General features: G+C 48.4%; 1 protein-coding gene across 1 annotated transcript; it reads right to left on the minus strand.

Moving 5' to 3' along the window:
* Positions 1-3,963: 3,963 nt before the first annotated feature.
* Positions 3,964-6,587, minus strand: NUDT16 (nudix hydrolase 16). The gene is made up of 3 exons (XM_042954500.1): positions 6,413-6,587; positions 6,045-6,314; positions 3,964-5,310 (listed from the first exon to the last, which is right to left on the minus strand). The coding sequence occupies exons 1-3, from the start codon at positions 6,548-6,550 to the stop codon at positions 5,131-5,133; spliced, it is 588 nt and encodes a 195-aa protein (XP_042810434.1). The 5' UTR covers positions 6,551-6,587; the 3' UTR covers positions 3,964-5,130.
* Between the last annotated feature and the right edge of the window lie 6,019 nt (positions 6,588-12,606).

The following is a 12,606-nucleotide window of genomic DNA, read 5'->3' on the forward strand; positions in this document are numbered from 1 at the left end:
AGAGGGGGCAACAGAGGTTTGCGTCTCTGCATGGGGGTGAGCTGAGCACTTGGGGGAAAAACCTGCACGCTGACTCCCTCTGTCTGGTGAGGGGCTTCCTTTGCAGGGCCAGACCTTCCGTGTATCCCTCTGCCAGTGTTGCTTTGTCTAAAGGTGATTTCAGCTCTCTGCCAGGCTGCCTTTACTGCTGGAGGGATCCTGAACTTCCTTATTCAAGCTGAGTCAGATAGGAAGTAGGAAGACCAGGGGAGGTGAAGCCACATGGTTTGGGGAGTTTCCCTTAAATCCAGTGGATATTTCTCTTTTTCCTGTGCCCTGGCACATGCCCCCTGTTCTTCTTCAGAACTGTTTTAAATATAATACCCCCACCTCCTGCTCTCCTGCCCCAAGATGGGCCAATGGCCAATGTCTGTTACTTTGATTCAAATTCTGGTGCCGACTGCTAATTTCATCACAGGTAAAATGTTTATTCCTCTCATTTTTTTCCTATTCATTTTGTCTGTTTGGGGTAGAAAGTATGGCAAATGAAATCTTCTCTGTGCAATAAACTGAAACTCGCAGAAAACACCTCCTCCCACTTATCCATCTCTACCTTAATCTGTTTCACTTAGCAGCCTCCGGGGACCCAAGTCACTGGGAAGGACCAGCTACTCTTCCCTCAAATGTTTCTGCCTAAAAATAGGTTTACCAGAAACTTGATAACTGAGCAAGACTCTGGCTCGGGACAGCATGGGGCCCAGAAGTGTTAACTTAGCACCAGCAGCCACACACTCCAGGAAAATGCACAGAACTGAGAAGTGTGAACATGTAGCTGATTCCGCTGAGAAAAGCAGAAACATGCTTGGAGGAGAGGCAGCCTGGGCCACTCTGCTTCCAAGAGAGCAACGTGCTAACAAGAGGGAGCGAAACGTGGATGGCATCAGGTACCGATAAATAGTGCTGGGCACGCCTCTTCAGAGCCATGCCCCAAGTGCAGCTGCATTTAACCCTCACCACAGGAGCCAGTGTTTCAGATAAGGAACAGGTCTAGTTCCTGGCTGAAGGTCACTGCAGCAGTTTAAGGGGAGGAGGGGTGACGACTGCTAGGAAGCCTCCTGTTTTCCTCCCGCCCGATGACTGGTTTCACAAGGCCAAGGACATCCCACGTGGGCAACCATACCCAGGTCTCCTCATCCCCGGCAGCAGGATGGCAATGGGTGAGAGAGGGGGAAACCAGAGGGAGAAACTTGCGTGGACCCCTGGCCCGCCTGTAGACTGGAGGGACGAGGCAAATGACATGCACTCAAGCCACAGAATGATGGACACCCTTTAGGATGGCTCACCGAGACAAGAGCTCCTGACTGGGAGGGTATGTGTGGGATGATACAGAAGGCCACGGATTCTCCCTCTCAACAACACCAGACTTACAAAAATAAGGAGATCGAGTGTGAATGAAAAAGCAAGCCAACCTGGTCGCTGCAACACTCCAGCAGAGTACCATGCGGCACCGTGAAGAGGCTACATGTAGGCCGTGAGACCCTGGGCCAGATTACACCCAAGAATGAGCTCCAAGGAGACCTGCCCAGGCCGGATCTCTGCAGCTGCTCCCCACCCCACCACCTTCCAAGGCCAAGAACTGCCACGGGACCCACACTGCTTCCCGCCGCCCCTCCAGACCACTACTCACCCCTCCCTTGTGCAAAAGCCCCTCTTCCTGGAGGCTCCTCTCGCCCTGTCACACCTCCTGTCTCCTCCTGGAAGCTGTCACTGGCCTTTAGGTCGCCCCTATTGTTCACTGAGGACGGTGGCTTCTAGTTCACACTATCTTCTCCAACATCTGTCAGTTTCTTGCTTCATCACATGGATCTTGACTTTACCTGTGACGGCTCCACCTCTCAATTTCAAAAACATCCCTCTCTGGCTCAAATACACCTCCCACTGCACCCCATGGTGGAGTCCTACCTCATCGAGACTTCTAATATGTTAACCCCCCTGAAGTCACCTGCCTTCACTTCCCTTTGTACCCAGATTAAACCTCTTACCCCACAGCCCATCAGTTCGGTTTCTCTCACACATGTCATCTTAACCACCTTGCCTCTCTCCCTTCTTTGGGCTCCTCTGTAAAACCCCGGGTCAGCACAAGGGGCTTCACCCTAGCTGATCAGAGAGGATGGGAACATGTGTATGCATGCAAACCCCCCATGTTCCAACACGTCTGAGGGCCTAGATTCCTACTGTAAATGGACTCATGACTCAACCTGGCCCCACCATTCTGTTTCTTTCATCAATTTTCTTTTCTTTTTTCAATGTTTATTTATTTGTGTGCGAGAGAGAGAGAGAGCGAGCAAGCAGGGGAGGGGCAGAGAGAGAGGGAGACACAGAATCCAAACCAGGATCCAGGCTCCAGGTTGTGAGCATAGCACCTGACGCGGGGCCTGAAATCACGAACTGCTAGACCATGACCTGAGCCGAAGTTGGACACTTAACCAACTGAGCCACCCAGGTGCCCCCATCAACTTGCTTTTCCATGCCATGATGAAGGACCACTTCGTACCTTCTGAGAACATCACCCATATCCGGCTGGGTGGATCTCACTTCATTTTACCAAGAAGAAAGTCAAACTCGATCATCCCACCACTAATTTAGCCTCCTCATCCTCTACTCTTGCCCCTTCTTCTCCTTGAGCCCTGTGACTCCTCAGGACTGTCCCCCCTCCTATGGACGGTCCACCCCTCCTCTTTGTTCAAGGACTGTGGCCCTTTAGCACCGCCTCTCTCTGCCTCGATTGTTCCCATCGACACACTCATGCTCCGTCTCCTGCTGTAAATGCTCCCCTTGACCCTGCAGCCCTCTCCAGGTGTCAGGCCATTTCTCCACAGCCCTTCAGGACCAAATTCTCCCTCTGTCTAGTCCCCCACTACCCACCCACCCAACTCTGGGCTGCCTTCCGCTCCCCTCCCACCAAAGTCATCAAAAACCTCCTGCTACCAAATCCAGTGGGCAGTTCTGTCCCTCATTTTACTAAAACTCTCGTAAGCACTTGGCAGAGTTCACTTTCTTCAAGCAGATTCCTCTCAACTTCTGGTTCTCTTCAGTATGTCCTACCCCTCATCCTGAACCCCGAGGCCTAGGCTTCCTCGGGGCCCCATCCTGAGCCCTCTTCTTTTTTTCTCTCCCTGCCTGACCTCATCTGACAAACTGCCGTACCATCTTTATGCAGAGGACTCACAAGTTTATGTCTCAACATGCCCAGAATGATCTTGATTCTGTCCCCTGCAAAACCATCTCCGCCCCCCCCACCCCACCCAGGCTTTCCTCCCATCCACAACTTGCACAGCTTAAGGCACACACTGAAGTCATCCTTGAATCCTCTTTTCCCTCACCTCACCCCACACGCGGTCCATCAGAGGGCCTGTCAAGGTCACCAACACTTCTCTCGAATGCATCCACTTCTGCCCACCTCCTCTACCACCGTGGCTCCGACCACCACCATCTCCCATGTGAGCTACTGTGGCAGACTCCCGTCACCGACTCCTTTTTCCTACCCCTTCCAGGCCATGCTGCACACACCACCAGGCCCTGACCCTGCCTTGGGAGGCCCTGTATCCTCTGGCTCCAGTCTGCCTCTCCGGTGTCCGATCCCCTTGCTTACTCTAGCCTAATTACACTGGCCTTTCATCATTTCTAAGCCATGCTCTGGTAAATTAAAGATGACTGCAAATTCTTTGCATATCCCTCTGCCACACCAATTGAGAAATGGAGTTTAATCCCCTTACCCTTGATGTGGGATAATCTGCCAAGATTCTTCCTCAGAACCCTAACACCTGCCTCCCTTCCCTAGTACCCTACATGCTACTCCCTGGAATACCTAGACTACTCTTCCCACGCTCCTACCTAGTACTTCCTTCTTATCCTTCAGCTTAAATGCTCTTCAGAGAGGGCCCTTCTGGACCACCTCGGTGAAAAGTAAAAAAATATCAAGGCGAGACCTATATCAATCTTTTATTTCCTTCTTAACACTGACATACATGAAACAAGTAAATAGGCAATATAATTAAACTGACTACTTATCTTCCTCTCTAGAGCAAGCAATGGCACACTACTGCCCTCAGGCTGGACACCTCCTTTTACAAAGAAAGTTTTACTGCAACACAGTTCCGCCCATTATGTTCATTGATACTTATGAAATGATAAGAGTTGAGCAGATGCTACAAAGACAATGTAGCCCATGAAGCCTGAAATATTTGCCATTTGAGCCCTTTAACTCTGTAGAGGGTAAGAGCTATGGCTCTCTCATCCCTAGATCTCCAATACCTCAGAGTATTTGTTGAAAAAACTGAAGGGCTTTGAGGCTTAGCTATAAGTGCTTCAGCTGTAAGCCAGGGCTAGACCAGGGCTGGGTCCCTTCTGATGTCCCGGATCTAAAGGGTCCTAGATGATGGTTGGAAGAGATACAGCAGGACTCAAGTCCAAGGTCAACCAAGGAGACCAAACCATTTCTCTCACCCCTTCCACTCAGTTTCATGAGAGGCCAGGAGGTTGGTTAGGACCCTCTACCACCTTTCAGGGGTATATCGCTTTTGCTAACATCCGGGCAAGGATGCGACCATTTTCAAGGGGAAAAAGGGTCCTCTGCTTCTCTGTCCTCCCCAGCAAGCATGGGCTGGAGTAGACCCTGGAGAAGAGCCATGTAGGAGTGTGGGAAGAAATGTTGCCCTGGTTCAGAAGCTCCTCTCCAACATGGACATGGCTCTCGTGACAAGCCAGGCCCCACATGTGCCACGTCCTGTTAAACTGCACATGGGGGTTATGAGGAGGAGTGAGCTTGTGCGCAGGCACAGACTGTACATTCATATGTCTGGGGGCTGCCATGCCATGTGTGTACAAACGTACGGAGAGGAGGCAGGCTCTGAGAATGTGCCAGGTCCCTGAGATGAGCTGCAGATTTTTGTGCCAGATGTTGAGTTACTGCGGGGGGGGGGGGGGGGGGGGGGGGGAGGTCTGCTCAAACATACTGCACATACTTCTCTTTTTAATCTGTTATCATCTGTCAGGCCCAGGGCCAGAAGAGAAAGCTTTCCCTGTTCCTGCCTCCCTTCCCCAATACCAAGGTCCTCATCTCAGGTTCCATGGGTTCACGAAGGGCTGCCTCTAGCGAGGTAAGGAGATCTTACGGGCTGTAAGAGAGCCGGATTCCACCAGTTCTAAATCCTGGATGGCTTCCAGCAGCTGTTCCCGTGCAGTTCCAATAAAGGAATTCTCCAGGAAGGCAGGCAGGCCTCCCACACCATCCCGCAGGGTATACAGGGGCACACGTACTAGGCCTAGCACCTGTGAAAGGAAGGAGACAGGTGACAATGAGACAGGTAGCTCATCCTAGATAGATCTTTCCAGCTCAGAGGTCTTACCTCTTATCAGTGCAGCAGAACCAAGCCTGAGGACCTAGTGCGCCCACCTCTCTACCGACAAAAGACCCAAGCCATGCTATTCAGCTTCAAAAATGCTAATCCTTCGTACATCACTAAACTTTTGGTGGCTCTTTGCCTCCAGGATGCATGCTTGCCCCTACACCAAGTAGTTCTCAAAAATACACCAGACCAGTCATTTCAGCACCATTTAGCAACTTCTGAAAAATGCAAATTCTCAGGTCCTTTTCTCTCTCCCCCACTGAACCAGAAATTCTGGAAGTGGGGTCAGTAATAAGCCTCCCAGATGATTCTGATACCTGCCCAAGTTTGAGAACCATCTCCATACACAATCTGTCCCCTTACTCCCCTAGCCTAATGACAAAGGTTTCCCCACAAAGTATCAGGCCACATTTCCCACCCAAGAAAATCACGGGCCAAGGGTGCAAGGCTTAGCCAAATCTATGGGGAGAAGAGAGTCTTGGATAGGTATGTTCCAAAATAACAACTGCAGAGGTCAGTAAAAGGGGCAGACTACGCCTGCTGTGCCTAGTCAACCAGATGAAAGAAGCCCAAGGCCCCAGCTACTCCAGGAAAGTGGGGGAGCAGCTTTCGGGGGGCAGGGAGGCCATGGGGCTGGGGTTCCCGGGCCGGCCCCACCTCCAGCCCGTGGTCCTTGGCACGCGTGGCGCCCATCTCCACCGCAACCAGCTGCTCCAGCGTCAGGCGCTTGGCGTAGAAGTGGGCCACGACGTGCGGCCCGGACCCGGCGTGCGAGCTGCGGTAGTCGGCGCGCTCCACACGGAAGTCGGCCACGGCCTCGCCCAGCTCCTCGATCAGCTCGCGGTTCAGCCCGGCCTCCAGACTGGTGTCCTGCAAGTTGACGAGGCCGCCGGGGAAGCCGAGGCGCCCATCAAAGCGCATCTGCATCTGCGGGAGAGGGAAGCGGGGTTGCCCGGGCGCCCGGTCGGCGTCCCCGGGGGAGGGGGAGAGGGAGGGGACGGGGCGGGGCGCGTCCCCCCTCTCACCAGGACGGCGTAACGGAGCGGGATGCGGCCGAACAGCAGCGCCGGGTCCGGCGCGTAGAGCAGCGCGTGGCACGCGTGCCGCCAGCCAGGCCCCAGCGCCAGGGCCTGCTCCAACGGCAGCTTGCGAGCCCCGGCCATGGCCTGACGCTATCCCAGCCGCAGTCCCGAGGGCCCACGTGGGTGGGCGGGCCGGGCGGCCGCCAATGGGGGCGGGGCTTGCAGGCCCCGGGGGCAGGTGACGGCCGCATCCGGATTGGGCCCCGGGAGGGGCGGGGCGGAGGCGTGGCCGGCGCCCTGGGCGCAGAGCTGGCGCGGAAGTAAAGCTTCAGTCAGGGCCGGGCCTGCGGGGTATCCTCGCTGGCTGTAATTAGGGCCTGGGCCTGCGGCTGGAGGCGGCACGCGAGTCTGAGGGAACTGCATCTGGTTTGGTTTGGGTGGCACTCGGAGACCGGAGCTGGGGCCGGGGCTACCGAGGCCGAGTTGGCTTTAGACACTTGGCCTGCCCTTGGACAGTGGGGATTGGAGAGGAGCGATGGGTGTTAACAGCTGCCCTGCGTGGCGGAATTGGAGGGGACTCAGTGGAAGTTTGAACGTTGGGGGAGAGTTGTGCTAGGATGAGTTCAAAGTTTACGGCCTGGGTGGTTGGTGGCGTATGGATGGGTTTCGTAGGACAGGGGTGGTCAAGAAGTGTGGTTCTAGACAGAATTTGCGAGTGGTGATAGGCAGTGGATAGGACAGGTAGGATAGGAAAGGATTGATGTGATTTTCAGGGGAAGAGTTAAGTGAGGAAAGAGCTGTGGGTGAAACCCTGTGGGCGCAGGAAGTGTCAGATTTAGAAGTGGATGATAAGGCTTTCAGGCTTTTACCCAGACACACTCAGACCCTTGAGCTGTGAAGGAAGGAACAGCCCATCCCCAGGGCAGGGCACTACTCTGGGCTTGATGCGAGGAACTGGGATTCAGAATCCCTCACCCCAGACCACTCCTTCCCCACCTTTCTCAGGTCCTGTGCAGATAGATGTAGCCTCTACAAGAGTCCGTGTTTATTACACAAAGGAAGGGAGGAGGCAGCTCCTTGAGAGGGCTTGAGCTTAAAGTCACAGCCTGTAAGTGACAGCACATGATAAGAAAGAGCCCACAAACCTGCACAGATGCAGGCTTGTGATCTTAGCAAGTCATTTAACTCAGATCCCTAGTTGCTCATCTGCTAAGTGTGGATGATACCAACCTTTTAGGGATAGTGAAATGTTTAAAGCACTAAGAACAGTGCCCAGCACAAAGTTAATGTAGCCATCCTTGGAGTCGAGGGTAGGCGCAAAGTGATGTGTCTAATATTAAAGACCTGTGGGTTGGAATTCAGCCAACATCAGGCCTCAGCATTTGGAGGGGAGAGGGAGTGTCCCTGGGATCATCTTTCCTAGCTTAGTCTTCTGAATAACATGGCAGAGACGGCATCCACTAGTATCAGGCAACTGAATCAAGGTGATGAGACTGTAGGTGTGCCACAATTCATTGGCCTGTTGGAGTACTAGGGGTTTGGAAATGGCCCCTGTCGCACATTAGAATCACCTTGCAAAAAGCTCGTGAAAACTGTCAATTCCAGGCAGACGCCCAAGACCAACTGAATCAGCATCTCTGGTGGTGGTTTTAAAATTTGATTCAGGTAACTACTAAGCAACCAGTGCCCTAACCCTTAACCCCTAACATTCCAAAGTTGACTTGCTTTTTCTCCTACATGGGCTTCCTTGATGGATTTAGGGTCAGGCGTGCCCTTTCCAAGCTTCAGGCTATTTTTCTTTCCTGGTTCTTTGAGGAGGTGGAAAACACTATGAAACCAAGGCAACAGCTATTAGAGAACTAATGAATGACTTTGGAGACCAGAGCTTTCTCAGGATGAATGAATATGGAAGCCCTCAAGACACCCCCCCCCTCGCCCCCTCCACACATACACACACAACCTTGTCATCCCTTTCCAAACTGCTCCCTACCTCTGCCAGTGAGTGCAGTCTCCATCCCCTTCCCCCATTCCACCGTCCTGAGGCAGATTGTCCAGGAGTCAAGGCTGGAGTAGAGAGCTGAGAGCAATTCCATGTCCCTCAAGAGCTACTCCCAAGTTCATAATGGCACTCAAAACTAAAAATAAATCAGTGGTCAGCCTCAGAAGATGCTAAAGAATGAATTCATTTGAAAAATAATCAGGAGAAAGGGGTGGGAGGGCTAGGCAAAATAGGTGAAGGGGATTTAGAGGTACAAAACTTGCGATTATAAAATATAGTAAGTCATGGAGATGCAAAGTACAGCATAGGGAATATAGGCAATGGTATTGTAATAACACTGTATGATGACAGATGGTGACTGCACTTATCACGGTGAGTGCTGAGTAATGTATAGACTTGTCAAATCACTATGTTGTACACCTGAAACTAATATAACATTGTACATCAACTATACTTCAATACCAAAAATTAAAAAAAATTCTGAAATTTAAAATTTAATAAGTACATTTTTTACTTATTTTAAATGGAGCCTGAGGGTCCCAAGCAGTGCACCATACCGACTTTCAGGGGCATTGAGAGATATTTTAAATTTCCTGAGAAACTTAGCAGTCTCTTTCAGACATCAAGAGCAGTACTAGCTTCCGTTCAATGATTAGATTCGACAGTAGATGGCTACATCCTTTTTGATGATGTCCTATCTTTGTGAAGCTGGGTTTTTAGCAGTTGTGATGAGAAGCAAATATGAGATGAGAAAATCAGTATGGAACAGGGATTGAGGGTTTGAGATGGTAGATGGTGACAAACGGGTGCCATGTTGTTAGGATATAAACACTTATTAAGATGTTTGGATCTAACCATTTAGCAAATGACATTGTTAGCTATTTCTTTTGGCTTAAGGGGACCATGAAAAATTTATGGACACCCTAAATTACAGAGAACTGAGAAATTTTGGGAGTCTCTGAGATAATCAATCCATTAATTCAATAAATAGTATTTGAATCCTGAAATAATAATAATAAGGAGGAGGAAGAGGAGGAAAAGAAGCATTTATCCTGTCTTTTTTTTTTAAATATGGGCTGTCCCTCAGGACTCCCAAATAGTTGATAAGGGCAAGTTTATGTAGGGTATTCTAGTCAAAGAAAAAAAGATAGAGCCAATCATAATTTTACTATTTTTAAAACTTAGGTAATAGATAGTAGGAAATGATCATCAATGACTGCTAACATCACTAAAAGAAAATCGGATCTTACGTGCCTCACAATGGAAGAACGCACCACCTACTATGAAGTATTCTTACCAAAAAACTGAATTTGAATCTGGATCTGATGACAATTTTATAAGAAATACAAAAGAACGTCTTTTTTAAATGTCAGGAAGAAGCTAGGAAGATCCATGTAGTAGTGTATCAGAGCTGGAGACAGCAGTATGAATTTGTGTTTAGCTTAACTTGGATACAGATGATTACACATAGAAATAGTTATGGCTATGTGAATATACAAGGGTTAGTGTACACAAATGTCCTCACTCTGTCAGCTGACAGGGAGTAGAAGCAGTGGTACCCCAGTAGCAAAAAGCACGCCCAGAGCTTGATTACCAGTACCATTTTCCTTTTTTTATTAAAAAAATTTTGAGTTTGTTTATGTATTTTGAGAGAGAGACAGAGAACACAAATGGGTGAAGAACAGAGATAGGAGAGAGAGAATCCCAAGCAGGCTTCACACTGTCAGCGCAGAGCCCAATGCAGGACTCAGACCCATGAACCATGAGATCATGACCTGAGCCGAAACAAAAGTCAGATGCTTAACCGATTGAGCCACCCAGGGGCCCCTCTTTTTTTTTTTTTTAATGTGTAATTTTGAGAGAAAGCAAGAGCATGGGCACACATGGGGAAGGGGCAGAGAGAGGGAGACAGAGGATCCAAAGTGAGCTCCGTGCTAACAGCAGAGAGCCTGATGCAGGGCTCAAACTCATGAACTGCAAGATTATGACATGAGCTGAAGTCAGTCACTTAACTGACTAAGCCACCTAGGTGTCCCTCCAGTATCATTTTCTAATGAAAGGAACTAAGACTCCTTGGAAAAAAGGCTGATTCTAGCATTGGGACAAGAAATATACCTGATAGATACATGATAGACCTGGAGCATATTGTGATGCCAGAATTTTTTAATGAAAAGAAAAAAAAATAAAACATATTGATGGGAGTATGTCAAAGTGACAGGGATACAGGAGCCAATTAGAGTTCACAATGGCCAAAGCTGAAACAATTTGAGCAACAAAATAAAGTAATATTGGATTGTAACCCAAATTATAAACTAATATCTAGCTATCTGATGTAAATAACACATAAGTAGGGGTACCTGTCTGGCTCAGCCAGTAGAGCATGCAACTCTTGATCTCAGGGTCCTGAGTTCAAGCCTCATGTTGGGTGTATAGTTTACTTAAAAAAAATAATGCATAAGTAAATGAGTGGACAGAGACAACTTTCTCATGCAGAAGAATTTGAAATAATTTATATAGATACTCTGCCCTCCAGAAGGTGAGGCACAATTGCCCATTCCTCAAGTTTGGGTTGTGAATAATGACTTCCTTCCAAAGAGGACAGTAGGAAAAGGGGGCTGAGGAGCAATTTGGTAACTTTGAGGAGAAACCTGACAAACATTACTTTAGCCAGGTGATCAAGGTCAACATCAACAGTGATAAGTCATGTTGATGGTATGCACCCTTGGTATGATGTGATGAACATGGTACTTACTGTTAGTTGTCTTCCTCCAAAAATGACATAACCCTGGTCTAATTGTGAGAAAAGCATTAAACCCCAATGGAGGGACATGCTACAAAAACACCTGCCCAGCACACCTCAAAACTGTTGTCACTGAATACAAGGAAAGTCTGCGAAACTGCCACAACAAAGGGGACCTTCAGGATTCATGATGTTTGAATGTAATAAAGTGGTATCCTGGATAGGATCCTGGATTAGAAAAAGGACATTAGATCAAAGCTAAGGAAATCTGAATAAAGTATGGACATTGATTAGTACTACTGTATTGAGGGGCACCTGGGTGACTCAGTCGGTTGAGCATCCGACTCTTGATTTTGGCTCAGGTCATGAGCTCATGATTTATGAGATGGAGCTCCACATCAGGCTCTGTGCTGACAGCATGGAGCCTGCTTGGGATTCTCTCTCTCCCTCTCTCTCTGCCCCTTGCATGCTCACTCTGTCAAAATAAATGAATAAACATTAAAAAATAATATATTGATATTGGTGCATTATTGTAACAAATATACCATGCTAATGTGAGATATTAATAATAGGGGAAACTGCGTGGACCTTTTGGGAACTCTCTATACTATCTTTACAACTTTTTCTGTAAGTCTAAAACTTCTACAAAAAATAATTTTTTTAAAAAATGAGGAGGGTATAATCAGTAAAATCTAGACTAAAGGAAATTCAACAAAGACAAATGACCTGCTTCCTTCAATAAATGAATTACAAGGGGGGAAAAGAGATGGAGGAGGCATATCACTTGAGGCAACTGGGCTTTATTTAGATCCTAATTTGAAGAAACAAACTTATAGAAAAAGTAGGACTGGGGGGAATGTGAACACTGAGTGGATATTTGATAGATAGCAATTATTGATAATTTTTTAAGTGTAATAACAGTTTTGAAGCTTAAAAGTATTCTTTTTTTTAATATGAAATTTATTGTCAAATTGGTTTCCATACAACACCCAGTGCTCATCTCAACAGGTGCCCTCCTCAGTGCCCATCACCCACTTTCCCCTCCCTCCCACCCTCCATCAACCCTCAGTTTATTCTCAGTTTTTAAGAGTCTCTTATGGTTTGGTTCCCTCCCTCTCTTTTTTTTCCCCCTTCCCCTCCCCATGGTCTTCTGTTAAGTTTCCCAGGATCCACATAAGAGTGAAAACATATGGTATCTGTCTTTCTCTGTGTGACTTATTTCACTTAGCATAACACTCTCCAGTTCCATCCACGCTGCTACAAGAGGCCATATTTCATTCTTTCTCATTGCCAAGTAGTATTCCATTGTGTATATAAACCACAATTTCTTTATCCATTCATCAGTTGATGGACACTTAGGCTCTTTCCATAATTTGGCTATTGTTGAAAGTGCTGCTCTAAACATTGGGGTACAAGTGCCCCTATGCATCAGCACTCCTGTGTCCCTTGGGTAAATTC

The sequence above is a fragment of the Panthera leo genome, chromosome C2 (genome assembly GCF_018350215.1).
Source record: "Panthera leo isolate Ple1 chromosome C2, P.leo_Ple1_pat1.1, whole genome shotgun sequence".
Taxonomy (NCBI): Eukaryota; Metazoa; Chordata; class Mammalia; order Carnivora; family Felidae; genus Panthera; species Panthera leo.